The sequence below is a fragment of the Varanus komodoensis genome, unplaced genomic scaffold (assembly GCF_004798865.1).
Source record: "Varanus komodoensis strain SLA01 unplaced genomic scaffold, ASM479886v1 scaffold62, whole genome shotgun sequence".
Lineage (NCBI taxonomy): Eukaryota > Metazoa > Chordata > Lepidosauria > Squamata > Varanidae > Varanus > Varanus komodoensis.
The window spans coordinates 2,268,693-2,286,421 of NW_025336248.1; the positions used below are offsets into that span (position 1 = coordinate 2,268,693).

At 46.3% G+C, this 17,729-nt stretch overlaps 2 protein-coding genes across 4 annotated transcripts; both read right to left on the minus strand.

The window, feature by feature from the left end:
* Window positions 1–743: 743 nt before the first annotated feature.
* NAT14 (N-acetyltransferase 14 (putative)) lies at window positions 744–4,886 on the minus strand. Of its 2 annotated transcripts, XM_044450099.1 has the most exons (3): window positions 4,631–4,886; window positions 3,651–4,350; window positions 744–2,921 (listed from the first exon to the last, which is right to left on the minus strand). In XM_044450099.1, exons 2-3 carry the CDS (start codon window positions 3,729–3,731, stop codon window positions 2,379–2,381), a joined length of 624 nt encoding a protein of 207 aa, XP_044306034.1. In that variant the 5' UTR covers window positions 3,732–4,350; window positions 4,631–4,886; the 3' UTR covers window positions 744–2,378. The 2 variants fall into 2 exon arrangements, with proteins under 2 accessions (XP_044306034.1, XP_044306033.1); XM_044450098.1 differs by having other exon boundaries at window positions 3,651–4,886.
* A 4,551-nt stretch (window positions 4,887–9,437) lies between these two features.
* Window positions 9,438–17,613, minus strand: ZNF628 (zinc finger protein 628). Of its 2 annotated transcripts, none has more exons than XM_044450090.1 (2): window positions 17,470–17,613; window positions 9,438–13,976 (listed from the first exon to the last, which is right to left on the minus strand). In XM_044450090.1, exon 2 carries the CDS (start codon window positions 13,959–13,961, stop codon window positions 10,335–10,337), a length of 3,627 nt encoding a protein of 1,208 aa, XP_044306025.1. In that variant the 5' UTR covers window positions 13,962–13,976; window positions 17,470–17,613; the 3' UTR covers window positions 9,438–10,334. The 2 variants fall into 2 exon arrangements, with proteins under 2 accessions (XP_044306025.1, XP_044306024.1); XM_044450089.1 differs by having other exon boundaries at window positions 17,296–17,476.
* Between the last annotated feature and the right edge of the window lie 116 nt (window positions 17,614–17,729).

A 17,729-nucleotide genomic window follows, 5' to 3' on the forward strand; every position in this document is an offset into this window, starting at 1 on the left:
CTGGGAGATCAGTTCCTTGGCAGCCATTTTTCCACTGTGACTGTATCCCACAACTGTCTCTTTCTCCATGGAATTACAGATATTCCTCTTTCAAAGGACACTGGGATAGAATACAGCTATATATAGAATTAATTTTATTTATATCCTGCCTTTTTTCTGCATGGAACTTAAGGTGGCTTACACAATCCTCCTCTTCTCAGTCTTATCCTTGTAACAACTACCCTGTGAGGTAGGCTGAGTGGCCCAAGTCAAAGTATCTTGAGCTTTGTAGCCAATAACTCAATAAATGAAGATTTCTGAAAGAAAGCAGGTCTCTCAGCATATCCCTGCTTCTCTTCTTAATAAATATATGAACTCTGCCCTATGGACTAGTTTATGTGAAATAAGTGCACCTGCATGCACTTGCACACAATTTCTGCGGACAACACTTGGGTTGCCTTAAGGTGCCATCACATATTTAGAAAGAAAAAGACTAGGTTGGCTAGCATTCTGGGAGTTGTAGGCCTTATTTCTGCCTAAACATGAATAAAACTGCAGCCTTAACATAGGATGTTGAAGAGGGAACAGGCACCCAGGAATAGGAACAAGTCCTGAATATAAGACTCCTGTACCCTCCTTTGTATGAATTCTCAATATGACTGAATAGAACCTGAAGGGGCAAGAGACCTTCAAAACAGCTGAAAGAGCGAGCATTTTCATGTGTGAAACTTCTATTCGTTTCTGCTTCAAATCAGTTTGTAAAGCAATGGTACAACCTATACTCACTTTCACCTGGCTAGGCCACTCTCATAGTATCTGCACATGCCACAAATAGCAGCAGCATGTTTTTTTAGTGAGGCTTGAAGAATTCTGAATGCAACTCCTTTGCTGAAGGAAATGTGCCAGCTGCTTATTTGCTACCAGGCCTGATTTAATGTTCTCATTCTAGTATACAAAGCCCAGAACATCTTAGGACCAGGGCACTTAGGACCTTCTCTTTTTCCAGCAGGCCAAATATATATGGTCATCAGAGGACCTTCTCCTGGTGCCTCCACGTGGGAGAAGAGAGTTCAGCATGACAGCTCCACTTCTATGAAACTCCTTCCCCCTTGAAGTCTGGCTGGTTGCACCACTCTTGTTTTCCACATCTGCTTAAGACATATGTGTTCCAGGAAGCTTTCCTTGCTGACTACCCAGTTTTCAAAGTTACCCTGTTTTTAACACATTGTTATTATTTTATCTGCTTTACATGCCATAATCTGCCTAGATACAAAGCAGTATACAAATGCTGCAAATAATTACAAAAAAAGCAGACTGGGAGCACAAACCAGTATGTGTCTGCTCAGAAATAAGTTCTATTGCAGTCAATGGGGCATACTTCCAGGAAGACTCTATCTTAATTTAGCTGCCCAGCCTATATACATGCATTTATCATGGAGTCAGTCTCACTGCAGGACTTCTGAAGAAACCTTTACAGGATTTTACTGCCATGAGCTGAAACCAGGGTGCTTAAGTGCTGATGCCCTTCACCAAGCCCATTTGAGCACACACACAGACACAGAAAATTCTCCTACAAAATCACCAGCACATGAATGGGAGTGCAGTTTATGCCTGAAAAAGTTGCATGATACAACCCGAACATGTGGCACCAAAAGTCTACAGGGTAAAGTAGGCAGCACATAAGCTTGCTTCTGGTACTGTTTAAAGCAATAAGAAAATCAGGCAGGGCGGCAGTTCTGCATCCTGAAAATCTTGAGTTACCTTTCTGTTTAACCTCAAGGTAACACCTGGGTGCATGGATTCAGGGCACCTTGCAGGAGAGCAGGGTTCAGTCTTCTGAATAGCTGTTTCCCCCCACACCCCAACTGTGGTTAGCTTCTCAGGGCAGAGGCCTGTCCTCCCGTACTCTGTAAAGTGCCTTGCACAGATGTGCTGTATCAATAAATAATAATCAGTCAAAATGGGCTTGATTTGCATAACTGGCTCAGCTCAAAGCATGTGAGGTTACCTTTGGTGTAAAATCTGGATGCATTCAGAGCAGATTACACCCAGGCTTTGTCTGGCCTGAGTCAGGGGTGCTGGTTCTTCCCGTGCCCCAAACGGCAGGTGCATAAACTGGGACTGAAATCCCTAAATGGCATTCAGTCTGATGCCATCCAGGGGAGTAGACTCTAATAGACAAGCCTTTACTTATTCCTGGTTGCAGAATCTTCATCTTCCAGGCAGAGAAAGCCATCTTGTTGACCTGGACGGTTTGGCGCCTGCAGGGGATTTCCTCGCCACAATGCTAAGTATGATGCTTTTAGAGCATTGCACTTCCCCCCTTACTCAGAGGCCACATGCTGCCCCTGCCAGACTCACTGGCTGGCAACCTGGTGGCGAACCAGCAGGCACAGTTGTTAAAGCTCCTTGCTGAACTCTTGCTGAATGGTGTAGCCCAGCCACTGCTGCCCGCCGTTCGGGCTGTAGCCAGCACTCTCAAAGAGCTGAATGGCTGCCTTGGTCACCACCGAGACCTGGGCCACTAAGAATTGGAAGCCCTGTGCCCGAGCCTGCTCCTCTGAGAAGCTGAGGAGGCTGCGGCCCACGCCAGAGCGCCGGTACCAACGGCTGACCGCCAAGCGCTTGAGCTCGGCTGTGCGTGGCTCCCCAGCACGGGGCTCCAAAGCCACGCACCCACAAACATCGTCCTCATCATACACAGCCACCCACAGCCTGCGCTGGCCTACGCTGTAATAAGCATGCAGGTGCTTCAGGTCTGGGGAGCGCCGCAGCAGAAGCTTCAGAGCCACCACGGTGAGCAGCACCGGCAGCACGAGCGCCACCACAAAAGAGTTCAAGAAGAATCGTAGGCCACTGCTCACCACCGCCATCAGCAGCAATGCCAGCGGACGGGTCAGCACATACAATATCAGGCGATTTTCTGTGTCCTTGAAGCCATCCTGGTGGGAGAGAAAGAGTAAGGCAGGTGAAGCGAGGGTCGCACAGCCAGGAGGGACCTTCCGAGAGCTGATGCCTTGTCTCGTGTCCCTCCTTTCCCTGAAAATCATCATGGAGGGATTTTCAAGAGTAGTTCTCACCAAAAGAGTACCCTTCCAATAACTGAGGTTGGGACTCCAATCAGCCCCAGCTACCAGGGCGGAAGGTGAGGGAACATGGGGACTGAAGTCCAGAACATCTGGAGAAAGCTATTCTAAAAGACTGCGTACAACTTGCATGGACCTAAGAGCTTGAACTACGACTCTTTCCCAGAATCTACAAAGTTCCTCTACAGTTGGAACTATACATCTTCCTGCATTTCTGAGGAAGATGTATGGTCAAAAGCTCACTATCTTTTAGGAAAGCTCATTACCAATCTGAATTCCAGATATACTTCCAGGAAGAGTTCTGAATTCCAGATATAGATTTTTAAAAGACCTTTCCTGCTTTCATGCCTTTAATAGCAGCTAAAGTTTTTTACAACACATATACACACATTATTGCCTGCTAATGTCTGCACGTCAAAACTCCAGTTAAAAGGCTCCATTGTAATGGTTAATTAAGGAGCTGACAGCTCATATTGGAAACCATTGCTGTAAAGGAATGTTCCTATGATCCATCCTATAGAAAGAAATGGAGAAACTGAGATTACGTTGCCAAGACAATTCAGCTCCTGCTGAAGGCTGACTCACCTTCAGAAGGTCCAAAACAATTGGAGCTTCATCCTCTTTCATTTCTCTGATGGCCAATTGATTAGGTTCCAGGGTAGGCATCCTGGCAGATGCTGGAAATGGCACCTGCAAAGAACAAAAACTCAGATGTTGACAGGTTAGTCCTTGATAGGTTTGGAATAGTTGAGGCGTCTCCAACTAGTCTGTACAATCCACCAAGGTTCAAAGTAGCTACTGACTGACTCTTTGTAAAGAAGAGTGCTTGGTCAAAGGAAAACTAACATAAATGTACCAGCAGCAAGCAGGTAACCAGAGCTGAAAATGATTTCATTTCTGGTGTGACTTATTTCTATCTGTATCAAATCAGCGCTAAACCCATTCATTTATTTCTAGATCCAGGCCCCCAGTAATTGCAATTTGATGCTCTGAAGTGTTGCATTTCAGCCAGTTGCTCATCTACTGAGATGTATTGCATCCTTGGTAGTAAAGAAAAGTTGGCAACTCCAAAAAGTAAATTGGACAGACTATGTAAAGTATACTGGTTTGGCCTCAGTTTCCTCATCTGTCAGACATAAACCATTGGTCTCACAGGAATATTTGGGAAAAGAAGGCAATGAAGCACACTGAGCAAGATTCTTTATTGTATAATGCATACATTGCATTAAAGGGGGCCATCTTGTCAGCGGCTAATTCCAAGCCTTCCTTCTTGCTGGTCCTTTATCTACATATGCAAATAAGCAGAGAGAAAAAAAGGCTTTTCTCCTCCTCCTAGGGATATCAACCCTCATTTAAATCATGTACACAACTGGAATGCCTGTATTTTTCCGCCTGCCCTCGATGAAAAGAATGCATCGCTTCTCCAGTAAATTCCAGCTTGTAATGAACTGTCCCGGGGAAAATAAAAACCAATGCAGCCACACCCCTCCACCAAAATAGTAACGCCCAATTTAGTACTGAACCCTCCATGCTCTCACAGACCCCTACATAAACAATGGACTCACCCAGCCTGTAGAATGCTGCAGTCTTCACCCCTGTACAGAGATGCATGGAATTTCCCAATATCCCCTACAGCACCCCCGCCTTTCAGAGACAGAAAAGAATCTCGCCCGAAAGGCCGTTACTCAACCCAAGCTTACTTTGCAGCCTCTGCGCTTCATTCCATGCGCGCATGCGCCGTTTCTCACGTCTTCGGCCCTCTTCTCTCCCTACGCAACCCCTAGTAACTGTTGCTAAGGGGGCGAAATGCGGCCTCAAAGGTGGCGAGAAGCCTTTCTTTTAAATGTTGTACAGACTCCCACAATTCGTTCGCCCTTCCCAGTGGTTGCCTTTTGTGGAAGGGAAAATCGCCGAACAGTATCTGCTTTGGTATGGCTTAGCAACAAAAAACGGTATTTCCACTTCATTACAGCAGTGGTTTTGCGCTGACAGGCAGGAATTCAACAGATAGGGTCATAAGGAGAAATTGCTCTGGAGAGTTTCCTCTGTTGAATTTGGAGGCGTAGGGTCAAGTCCGCAGGGGTTTCTTTACCGTCGTGAAGTGTGTTCTGTATACATTTTTATGCTTTTAACATTTTACGCTCCTCAAGTCCTTTGAGGTGGAGATGACTATAAATTATAAAGGGCACAATCCTATGCATGTTTAGACAGAAGAAAATCAAACTCCCAGAATTCCATTGTTCTGAGTAATCTCTAAAAATAAGTTGTACCACTGTTGGTCTTTTCTTTCCCTAATTCTTATAATACAAGTATGCACCAATTTGATTCTTAGGTGTTCTATCCTGTCTATGAACTTCATGCATCAAAATGGTGTTTGGTCGATGGGAAAAAGCCTGTGTGAAATGAAATAGATGTTGCTCATAATTTCAAAATGTGTTGATATTTCATACCCTAACAGTAACACTGGTATTAGTTTTTCTGCATAATAGCATAGTTTGCATGCTTTAAAAAGAAATGGTAACGCCACCATAAGGGTGATTTTCGTTTTTGTCTGCTATGTCTGTTTTGAAGGGTGCAGATGTGGCCTGAATGCACCCTCCAGCACTTGTTTAATAAATCACTAACAAAACTTGCAAATTTTGGGCTGTTCATGGGTTAAAAAAACATAAAGTTAATTTAACAACAAACCATAGGCAAATTGTTGGGTTAATTGTAGCTTAACTCAGATGTGAGAACCTAGAAACAACCCAGAATTCTGTGTTCTCACATCTGGAAGCAATGTGGGAGTAGGTAATTCCTAACTTGTTGCTTAAAAGCAGAAACAGAGAATGTGTGAATTGCATGCTCTGTATGTCCCACAATTTTCTGTTCTGAAACAGTTCAGAAATTGCTGCTGCAATGTGTAAATCTAGTCAGTGTATGGTAATTTAATATGCCAAAACTTAATGTGAGAAGCAGGCAATGGAGTAACTATTATGTTTTATTCTGCTATGCCAATTTCTGAAAGTCACTCTTTCCCTCCACTTAATTTAAAAACATGCTTTACATATAAAATGCTATGAGGCATGACTTTTGTTGTCTCACAGACAGCCCCTATGAAAGTTAGTTCTGTAGACTGCAAAGACAGCCAGGCTTGGGCTTTTGTTTTTTCAGGAATGCCCTAATTCTCTCTTAGGCTAGAGATAAATGCCTCACAGAACTTACCAAGGCAAGCAACACAATTGTTTTTTCTGGTTGATTACCTACCAACCAGAAAAAAAATAGTCTCACAAGGTTTTGACTTTCACGGACAGTGCTGGAAAAACAAGAAATATAAATTTCCACCCACATCCTGTTTTAAAAAGCTCTAGGTAGCTTTTGTTTGTTTGTTTGTTTGTTTGTTTGTTTGTTTAGGAGGCTTCTATGCTGCCCCATTCCCGAAGCCTCGGGGTGGCTCTGTTGGCTTCTATCTCAATCTACTTACAGGCAATTGGGATCCACTCCAGACCTGTAAGAAACCACTGAGCTCACCAGCATTATCTATCCTGCCTTCCCAAACTTCCCCACCTTTTATCCTGCCAGGTAACTGGGATTTTTTATTTCAAGGCTTTACAGCATTAGAAACAAGAGAACAGGAATCTGGATTAAAATGCTATGTAAGCTTGTTGTCTGTTGTAGGTGGAAACCAGGGCTTTAATTTCTATTCCCATTTAAGAAAAAAGGAGGAATAATGAAAAATGCCAGTAAAGCCTGGATTACTGTTCTTCACTTTGGAAAGAATGTAAATTAAGGGGATATGACCACAGGACTTGATTTGAGCCAAGGACTATCAAGGCAGGCTCACAAAACTTTTTTTTTCTCCTATTCCAATGTTTGGACTCAGCACTGGAACATGTGAGGTCATAATAAAGACAGAAGTATTGCTGAAGTTGTGCCATGTCATCGAGCAGCTACAGATAGACCATACACATTTTACATTAGCAGAAAGAACAGAATGTGTGATATTCAATGCAGACTTGTTTTTGTTTAGCAACTCTTCACTGCATATGCCAATCAGTTCTGGAAAAACTCAAAACCTGCAAAGGGGCCTAGAACTAGAACTGCATGTCCTTGCTCCTGGCCTTACTTAGAGAAGCTTGCTGTATAAGGCTTCAGTTTACAAAGGAGGCACATCATAAGAAAGGTTTTTGGGACATCAGATGCATATGCCATCCATACCAACCTATGGAGAATTGCTGTTGATAGCTGCCATTTATCTATGGACATTGCTTCTCCAGTGATTCACATGAGAAAAGCTGTAGCTCTGTGGCACAGTGCTTGTTTTGCATTGAGGTCTCAGGTTTGTTCCCTGACATCTCTAGGTAGATCAGAAAATTGTTGCCTGAAATGCTGAAGAGCTGTTGGTAGTCACTATTTCGCAAGACTTGACAAGTTTGGATCCTTTGTCTGTTTTGATACATAATGCAGGTTATTGTCTTTTGGAAGTGTAAGGGTGCAATCTCACTCATGTTAAGTCCGAAAGAAGTCCTGCAATTCCTAGCATTACTCAGCCAGCCATGCCTGCTGAATGATACTGAGAGCTGAAGGACTTTTCTCTGTCTAAATGTGCATAGAATGGCACTTCCATCCAGTGTCACTGTTTTACTTGCTTTAGGTGGATCGGCTAGAAAAGAGGACACACTACCTCTCAGCCAAATTTAAGTGTATCTTGGTATTTTGCTGCAATTTTAGAGAGCTGGTGTGGTGGTAGTGTTGGGGCCCTAGGAGAGCCAGGATCTATTCTCCACTTGGTCATGAAGTTCATTGGGTGACTTTGAGATAGTCACAGACTCAACCCAACCCAGGGATATTGTTGTAAGAATAAAATGGAGCTATGTAAAATGCTTTAGGTTCCTCACAAGAAGGGAAAAAGCAGAATATAAATGCAATGTAATAATTTTATACACATAATTTCAATCATTTAGGGCAGATGTTTTCTCATATGTTTTTTGAAAGCCTATCATGAATTTTGCCATGAAAATATGAAGTTGGAAGAGACCAGTCTGGCCACATCTGTTCAGATAGGCGTAGCTGCAGGGAGTTTGCATCCCTGTTTCCTGCCAGAAAGAAACTTCTGTTTCAACTAATTGGAGATTGCAGTCCTGCTAACAGGTACACTGTAGCCTCTGCAACAGGCCAGGAAACCAAGAGCCATCCAAGAAACTTGGTTGAACCCTAGGCCAAGCTAAAAGATTTGAAAATTCCCGGAGAGAAGGAACTTTCTCTGCACATGAGTGTGGCAACCTAAAAACATGAACTCTGTTATTGAAAAAATGTTCTGTAATAAGAAAAAAGCAGCCAGCAGTTCCTTATTACCCCATCCCACCATTTTCTTCAGTATTTTCCAAGCTAGGGACTTCCTTGTGCCATTTTCCTGCCATTTTCCTTGTGCTTGCTTGCACAGGCAGAATGATGTTCCAAAGGGCACCTAAAATGAATAACTCCCCTATGAAGAAGAGCTACAAGAACTGACATCATTTAGCATAGGTAAAGGGTCAAGGGAATATGATAAAGGTCTACAAAATTATGCAGATTGTGTAGAAAGTGGATAGGGATATTTTTTCTCTCTCTCCCATGACATTAGAACTAAGGGTCATGTAATGAAACTGACTGGTAGGAGATTCAGGACAGATCAGGCTGCTAGTCCTGCTGGCTGTATGCCAGCTCTAGTAGCAGAGGCAGTATGTCTGTGTATACCAGTTGCTGAAGAACTTCGGCAGGGAGGTGCAATTGCACTTATATACGGCTTATGGGATCCTGTGGCCTGGCTGGTTCTGTGCACAGAAAGCTGAACTAAAAGGACAAATGATCTCATCCAGCATGCCTTCTATATTATTTTCAATTGGAAGAGATCTCTGAGTGATTTGCAGTAGATCAATAAGGGCTTTCTTAATAACCAGTATAATTTACCAATAAATTGCAATTAAAATAATTATCTGTCCCAGTGTGCAAAGATAACAGCAAGTCTATCCTCTAAGATACCATTTTGCTTCTGTCTCATATAGCTGTAACCTAGTGCTCAAGTACATGCTTTGCATGCAAGAGTTCCTAGCTCCAATACTTAGCATTTTCTGGTAGGGAAGGGAAAGATTTTGTTTGACTCCCTGAAAATGCACTGCTAATCATTGCAGAAAGTACTACGCTAGATGGATCAATAGTGTGAATTGATATAAGGCAGCTTCCTATGTAACTCCCTTTGTAGATTGGCCAGCCTGCTATTAAAATTCTAGTTTGACTAAAACCCATCAACAAAATATGGTACCTGGATACTACACAGGCCTCAGTCTGGAGATGTAAACCCAGCGTATAAGGGATACATGTAAGAACAGGACTGAAAGCAAGCAAGCAAGCAAATGTGCTTCAAAGCAGTCTTTTATTTTCCTTCTAGGCCAGAAGAGTATGTGACCCTCTTGTGTTTGTTAGCACCAGAAACTGGGGTCCACTCAGAAAGGTGTTTGTGCACATTGTGAAGGAAAGGGTGGAATGGAGACCAGGAGGTCTTAAACTGGAAACTACACTGTGGCTGGGAGATGCAGTCTGTGGCACCTCATAAGGCTACCTCTTGCAGCATCCAGAACCAACGGAAGACCCCCAAAACTGAACTTCCCCCATTTTCTATTACACAAAAGGTGTGTATGCTTCTCCCAATGAACTGTCATAGCATGGAGGGGAAATGGAGAGAAGCCAGACATCCATTTGCTAACCCACTAATCACATTCCCTGTCTAAGTGGTGAGGAAAGACAGAAGCCCTGGCTACCATGCCTCTTTTAACCATATTTTAACCATCAAATAGTACAGACATTTGGTTCTTGCCAAAACAGTATTTCAAGCATAGTGGAATAAAAGACAGGGATGGATCTGGGACAAAAGAGTAGACTGGCTATTCCTTTCTTTCATGCAATACAGGGCATACAGTTGCATGGTAATGGTGGGATTGGTGAAGTGGTCACTGGCTGCAGGGCCGGTGGCAGCAGCAGCCCATATGCGAGCAGGAAGAGGGAATGCCAAGGGCGTGCTTTGGACTTCCAGGCATGGGCTTGAACCAAGTTCCATGCTGTTGCACCATTAAAGAATTTGTCCTGAGGAATCCAAGCTGAGAGGGAACCCCTTTCACAAGTCTTGTAGTTACCAAGACAGGAATCAACCCTGACTGGCAAGTTTTAATTATAGCAGCCACCAGGTAGGACCCCATCTCATTCACTTCTAAGAGCATGACTGAGCCTTGGCTGAGTGTTTGGGGACAGCTGCTTTCAGAAAGTGTGAACAAGCTGCATGTTGGGTACTGTTTGCACAATCTGAATGGAGGGCAGGCCTTGGGATGTAACTGGGCTTTGCAAAAGCTGCACCATTTGGGAGGTGTTGCTGCTGTCAACGGCAGGTTGAGTGCTATCTGAGCTGCTCACCTGCAACGTTGGCATGCTCTCCAACACTTGGAGAGTCTGTTCTCCCTGGGCACTGCGGATTATCAAGAGGTTCTGCCCAGCCCCTGGGCTAGCCTCAGGACTCTGCAGCTGAAGGCCAGGCAACTCCTGCACTGTCTGGATGTTCTCCACCTCTTGCACACACAACCGGGTCTGCTCCCCTCCTGCACCCCTCAGCACCAACACATTCTGAACTCCTTCCTCAGTTTGCAGAGTCTCAAAGTGCATGTCCTGCACTCCCTCAAGGCTTTCCACCTCACCCCCTGGTCCCAGAAGCTCCTCCCCTGGAGAATTTTGCACCACAATTAGGTTCTGGCTTTCTTCCTCCAAGCTGGGTCCCTGTTGCAGGTCCACCTCAGAGAGTTCATGGGAGCTAGACAGAGCAGCCTCCATCTCATTTATATCCTGAGGTGGGCCCAGAGTCTGAAGCTGGACACTGGTCATCTCTTCTGAAGGCTGGAGTGGCTGCCCTTCTTGGGAAGACACCAGGCCCTGGATCTGAATGGTGCCATCTAGCTGTTGGGAAGGCGAGAGACCCTGGATTTCAACGCTGGTCACAGACTGGTTTGAAGAAGACAGATTCTGGATCTGCAGGGGGCTAGCCTGCTGCGGGGGTGGCAAAGTCTGGATCTGAACGGGCACTACTCGCTGGGAAGGCTGTAGGGGTTGGAGTTGCAAGGTCCCCACCTGCTGGGTGGATGGCATAGCCTGGAATTGTACAGTGTTCAACTTTTGGGAGGGTTGAAGAGTTTGGAATTGCATGGTGCCAGTTGCAGTGCAATTGGGAAGGTTCTGGATTTGCACCCCTCCTGCTGGCTGGGAGGAGGCCATACTTTGGATTTGGACAGTGCTTTGGGATAGGGGTAGGCTTTGGATCTGCACAACCCCAGCCTGTTGAGACTGTGGCAAGGCTTGGATCTGGATTGTGCCAGTTTGCTGTTGAGAATGCGGCAGGGCCTGGATTTGGAGAGTACCACCTTGCTGGGCAGCAGGAAGGTTTTGGAGCTGCTGGGGCAGGCTCTGAATCTGGATGGTGCCTGCTGATGGAGCGGCTGGCACAGTTTGAATCTGTACTGTGCCTCCTTGCTGTTCTGGCACACTCTGGAGGACAATCACATTCTGCCCACCAGTCTGCAGCCCTGCTGTCCTCTGGATTTGCACATTTTGGAGGGGCTGAATGCTGGGCCCAGTGGCACTGGGCATTAGGATGATATTCTGGCTAGCAGGCACTGGTGGGATGGGCGGAAGTGGCGGTGCAGACTTCTTTCCCTTACCTTGACGAACTGGGACAGACTTGCTTGGGGTGGTAGAAACACTTGGCAACAGGGTAAAACTGGTTGGAGCAGCAGCAGGTGTGGTAGATACCACCTGTGGACTGGGCAAGAGGATGAGCTTGGGAGGTGAACTCTGAGGAGGAGGTGGCGGCGGCGGCTGTTGTTGTATGCTGGGGATAAGTTGCAAGCCTTGTGCTGTCTGCACTAGCAAAAATGTCTGAGTGTTGGATGAAACAGCTGGGGCTGGGCTGCCGCTTAACTCCACATTCAGAGTGGCCTGCACATTGGGCACGATTTGCACCTCCTGGGTGGCAGCAGGTGAGGGAGCAGCTGGGCGGCTGGCTGCTTCAGTTGTGCTGTGGGTACGCAAGTGACGCTGCAGGTAAGAAGCCATGACAAAGGCCTTAGAGCAAATGGGGCACTGGAAGGGGCGTTCCCGTGAATGCGTGCGCCTGTGCAGTGCTAGGTTGGATGAGTGAGTGAAGGACTTGCCACAGTCCCGGCAACAATAGGGCCTTTCACCGGTATGCACCCTCTGATGCTGCCGGAGGTTTGATGTCTGAGTGAAGGACTTGCCACATGTTTGGCAGGTAAAAGGGCGTTCGCCAGTGTGCAGCTGCTGGTGCCGGCGAAGGCACGAGGTGTTCTTGAAGGCTTTCCCACAATCCTGGCAGGCATATGGACGTTCACCAGTATGCTGCCGTAAATGATACTGGTAATGAGAGGCCCACTTGAATGCCATCCCACAGGTGGGGCATGTGAAGGCCCGCAGCCCTGTGTGAACCCGCTGGTGGATGCGCAGCAGGGATGAGCGTTTGAAGGCCTTCCCGCACTCATTGCAACCATAGGGGCGCTCGCCGGTGTGGTCACGAAGATGGTAGCGCAGCCCAGATGAGCCCTTGAACGCCTTTCCGCATTCTCCACACACATAGGGGCGCTCAGGGGGTGGAGGTGGCGTCACTGTGGCTGTGGGCACTGGCTCAGCCTGTGCTGGACAGGTCACCTCAGCTTCCTCTAGCCGCTGTTCAGCTGGGGGATGTGAGCGCTGGTGACCCAAGAGGCTGGCCAGTGCTGGGAAAGAGCGCTCACAGACCATACAGGTATACGTGCGATCTGATGAGTGCTGGCTCTGCTGGTGCCGTGCTAAACCTGCCGCACTCTTGAAAGTCTTAGCACACACTGAGCAAGCTAGTGAGGGTGTTGGGGATGCTACTGATGACACCGTCTCCTGCACTGGCGGTGGCGGCGGCGGTGGCAGTGGAGGTGGCGGAGGCAATGGCTCTGCTGGAGCCAAGTGTGTTTCCTGGTGGCTCAGCAGCTGCTCCTCCAGGGGGAAAGTAAGTTGACAGATGCTACACCGAAACAGCATCTCTACAGTGGTGGTTGGTTCCTCGAGGAAGAGCTGTGCTGGAGGGGCGACATCAGCATGAGTCTCCAGGTGCCGCTGCAGATATGTATCTGACGCAAAGGCTTTGCCACAAATAACACAGGTGTGTGCAGGGCGGGCAGCGTGTGCTGATCGGCAGTGAAGCGCCAAGTTAGATGAGTGGGTGAAGGCCTTGCCACAGTCCTGGCAGCGATAGGGCCTCTCCCCAGTGTGCACCCGCTGGTGCTGCCGCAAGTTGGTGGACTGTGTGAAGGCCTTGCCGCAGATGGGGCAGACATAAGGACGCTCGCCTGTATGGGTATGGCGGTGCCGCCGGAGGCTAGAAGAATTCTTGAAGGCCTTGTCACATGCTGGGCAGGGGTAGGGGCGTTCACCTGTGTGCTGGCGCAGGTGATACTGGTAATGAGAAGACCACTTGAAGGCCAGGCCGCATTGAGCACACTTGAAGGCACGCAGGCCAGTATGCACGCTTTGGTGGATCTGAAGCAAGGATGACCGCTTGAAGGCTTTGCCGCACTCGCTGCACTTGTAAGGGCGCTCACCCGTGTGTCCACGCTGATGATATAGCAAGGCTGATGACCCTTTGAAGGCCTTGGGACACTCTGAGCACTTGTAAGGACGTTCGCCTGTGTGAGTCCGCTGGTGGTGGATGAGCCGCGATGACCACTTGAACACCTTCCCACATTCCAGACATTCATACTGGTGATCGCCACTGCTGCCACCAGGTCCTCCACCTGCAGCAGCCACTGCTGGCACTGCCGCCGCCTGCATCTCTAGCTGCTGGGCTCCCACCATTGCACTGGGTTGTACCTGATGAAAGCAGAGAGAAAGAGTATGCATGCATCTGCTGGTTACAACCATCACGAACCTCAGCTGCACACAGGTCCTAATCCGTGTATTTCTTATGTGTTAAAATCTATACATGGTGGCTGTGGTTAGATAATACAACAAGCCATGGTGGTTTTGTCCACTATTGGTCTGAACCCCCAAACATGGTATTTTACCATGGTATATTTGGTCTTTAGAAACCATGGTAAGAAACATGGTTTGTTGTACAACTTTTTTCTACCACAGTGTCTTGTGTTGTTTGAACCCAGGATCCTGATTTCCCTAGTCATGGTATGCAGCTATCAGTCTTCTGAAAAGAGAGGCAACTGCAGGAGCCATTTCAGCCATCTAGCCTCTATGTGTGAATCAGTGAAGTTAAGGCAGACAACAAGAAGGGAATGATGCATCTTGGGATTAAATTTCAGGTGCATTGGCTGATGGAATGCATGCCAAGCATGAGAGGACTGAGCAGGAAGGATGGAAGCCACAATCAAGTAGAAACCACTTGATCATCTGCCAGGTACATCATGATAAAAAACTGAACTATGGTAACTAGACGGGATAGTTTGTCATGTGGTCTGAACCCAGCCAGTGACTTTACCCTATTCCCATTGATGCAGAAATTCAGTTGAGTGAACTAGCATTCACAAATTCCAAGAACTGCCTCTTAACAAAAGAGTCTCAGTTTATCACACCACTGATGTTTCTCACGAAATGAGAGAAACATTTCAACCACATATTCTGCTGGTTTAAAGAAAACAATACATGATTTAGTGATTCTCACTGATTATTATGCATGTCCAGGACAACATGTTACTTTGTGACTTGTAATGGAATGTTTGCACTGTGACACTGAAGAATAGGCCTTCAAGTAGACGCAAAATAAAATAAAATCTATCTCTATGGAGATTTTTTGTCATGCATGCAAGACCTATCCCACCCATTTTGCCCTTGTGCGTGCTAAACATGGAAAGGGCATGGAGAAAACTATTTGACTTCTACTGGGTTAAATGGCCACTCCTCTCAGAGCCAGCTGAGTTCTCAGATGCACATTGTCCCAAAAAGAACCATGAACACCGTGCAAACAAACTCAGCCAGTATTAAGAAAAGCAGCTGCTCCTCACAGCATCTGTGAGTCCCTCACTACCCATGTTGCCAGTTATCTTCAATTTCATAATGGAGATAGCAGCAGCGATTCCTTCAGGGGTGGGGCTTGGGGGCCAAGTCCAGCCAAGGAGGAATTCAAGAAGGCTCTCCGGGATTCCTGCAAAATCCCCTTACGCCCAAGGACCAGAAATTTCCTTCCCATGATCTAACACTTGGGAATGGCCATTTCCCACTATTATTTACTTGCTGTCAGCCACCTTGAAGGTTTTCTTTAAAATAGGATTAAACAAATTCATGGATTATAAGGCTATCAAAAGCTACTAATCATGGGACTTCCGGGGGAATGGCGACTTGATTGGCAGCAGCTTGATGCCGCTCCTTTCCTTATCTTGTCAGGAAGGTAATAAATTGAATTCTGAAAAGTATTTTTGCCTCTCAAATTGATAGGTGAGAATAAATATTCCATTTATTGCTCTGGTATTAATAAGAAGGTGAAATAAGGTTAACTCAAATGAGTTCAGAATCTCCCCCATGTACTTTCTCTTTTGTTTTCTTTCTGTCTTTTTTCTTTTTATTATTCTATTTTGTATTATTTTTAGAAAATTTTTAGAAAAATAACACAAAATAAAAGTTACTCATCATGATGAGTACATAGAACCTACAGTCTTGGAAGCAGTGTGTCTATCAACATACACAAGTTGCTGGAGAATATGAGCAGGAGGGTACTATGACACTTAACGTCCTACTTATAGGTTTCCCAGAGGCAGCTGGTTGGCCACTGGGCAAACAAATACTGAACCAGATAGGCCTGTGGGCTAATCAAGAAAGGCTCTTCTTAAGTTCTTATGTCATCATCACCATCATCTTGCACTTAAATCACACCCTTTTTTCTCCTTTTGAGGAACCTAAGGTGGCTTATATAGTTCTCCTTTATTTTTGTAACAACCCTATGAGGTAGTTTGGGCTGCAGGAGTAGACTGGCCCAAAGTCACCAGGTGAGCTTCATAGGTGAGTGGGGACTAGAACCTGATCCCTCAGGTCCATAGTCCAACACTCTCAGCACCCCACCCTACTGGTTCTCCCACATTACAAGCAGAACTTGGGCAAGTAAGGAGAAGCATGTTACTTCCCAGTTGCATTCCTTCGGCCGAGTAGTAGGATTTAGATCTGATCTCAATCCTCCCTTGGTCACCAAGGGAGGGCTATCCTTTTCTCAGTTAATTCTAAACAGAGTGAGAAGAGATGCTTGCAGCAGCAGCAGCAGCAGGCAGACACCCTGTTATCATGCTAGGATTCACCTCAGGTTGAGAACTGTCTTCTGCCTGCCACTGCTGAAGCCAGCAGAGTAAGGAGAAGTAGCACTCCTCCCTTTGTTTTTAGTTCCATCTTTCTGATCTGCTGAACTTTACAACAAAACTACTGTGCACATTTGCTGTTTTCCTTTCCTTCCCAATCACCTTTTGTACTGCATCCCTTAAATTACAAGATCGCAAGCAAAGGCTGTAATTTCTGGTATTTGTCACTCTGAGAACCATAAAACATTTCAGGTGTGCAATCCTAAGCATGTTTAGACAGAAAAAGGCCGAAATCTCCATGCTCATCCCAGCCAGCAATGCATAAAATTGCACCCTAACAGGCCAAAGTATGCAGTTTAAAGACTGGAACACAATGGAAACAGAAAGACTGCTTTTTCTCTGAATCAGATCCTCTTCCCACCCACCCATCACCTGTCAAATTTTTAAGATGTCCCGAAAGAACTGAATTGTTTTCTAATCTTCTAGTAATTCTTACGTTCTGGCGTAAGATTTAAAATATATAGAGCTCAATTTACGCCTGGTCCTAACAGATCTTAGCCCTGATTGTCTTTTAACTCTGTCACACAAGAGATCCTCTGAACATGCGCAAAATTTATAGCCTTCCCCTTATCTTCTTCAGTAGTGTGAAGCCAAAATTTCTTGAGGAGCATCCACTGTGCATTTAATTTTAAACAAAACAAAACTTTGCTGTTTCTGCACCCACCGGGATCCAGGAATATTCTATCGGAGGGTTTAAAAAAGTGGCTTGCCCCTTTAAGTAAGGACATGCCCCTTTAAGGAACCGAAGTTGACCGCCCCTCCCCCTTGGTTGTCGTTCGGCCTCGCGGCGTCTGATCCCCCTTCCCCCCTCATTCCTTCTATTTCTGTTCTTTCCTCACCTGAGGCTTTTTTTTCCTCCCCGCGCGTTTCGCTGCAATGGAAGGTTGCTGGGAGGGGTACCGCGGAGCTGTGGGGGGAGGGGCCCCCGCTTTACCCTCCCAACGGCCGGCGGCACGAGACACCCAACCTTTACCTCGCTCACACTAACAGCCCGCGATGGCAAGCGGCCTCACCTCCCTGCGCCTCTACCATTGGCCACCCAGCGCTCCTTGGGAATTGTAGTTTGTATCCTGGTCGCCGCCATCTTTGCCGTGGATCACGTGACCACGAAGAAGTCCGGGTAAAACCCGAATTGGACAAAAATAAGGGAAAGGAATCTTTCCTGCCGCCGTGACTGCTGCGTATCGTCGTTCGTGCAGCTATGGGAAATGTAAGAATAAGGAGGAGTGTTAGGAGTAAGGAAAGTGAGACCGGTTACCATCATGTTATGACA

Coding starts and splice junctions, on each gene's coding strand:
- NAT14 (XM_044450099.1), bottom strand. CDS start 3,731: ATGCCTACCCTGGAACCTAATCAATTGGCCATCAGAGAAATGAAAGAG. Junction 2,922..3,650: donor TTGTTTTGGACCTTCTGAAG/GTGAGTCAGCCT, acceptor CTCTCCCACCAG/GATGGCTTCAAGGACACAGA.
- ZNF628 (XM_044450090.1), bottom strand. CDS start 13,961: ATGGTGGGAGCCCAGCAGCTAGAGATGCAGGCGGCGGCAGTGCCAGCA.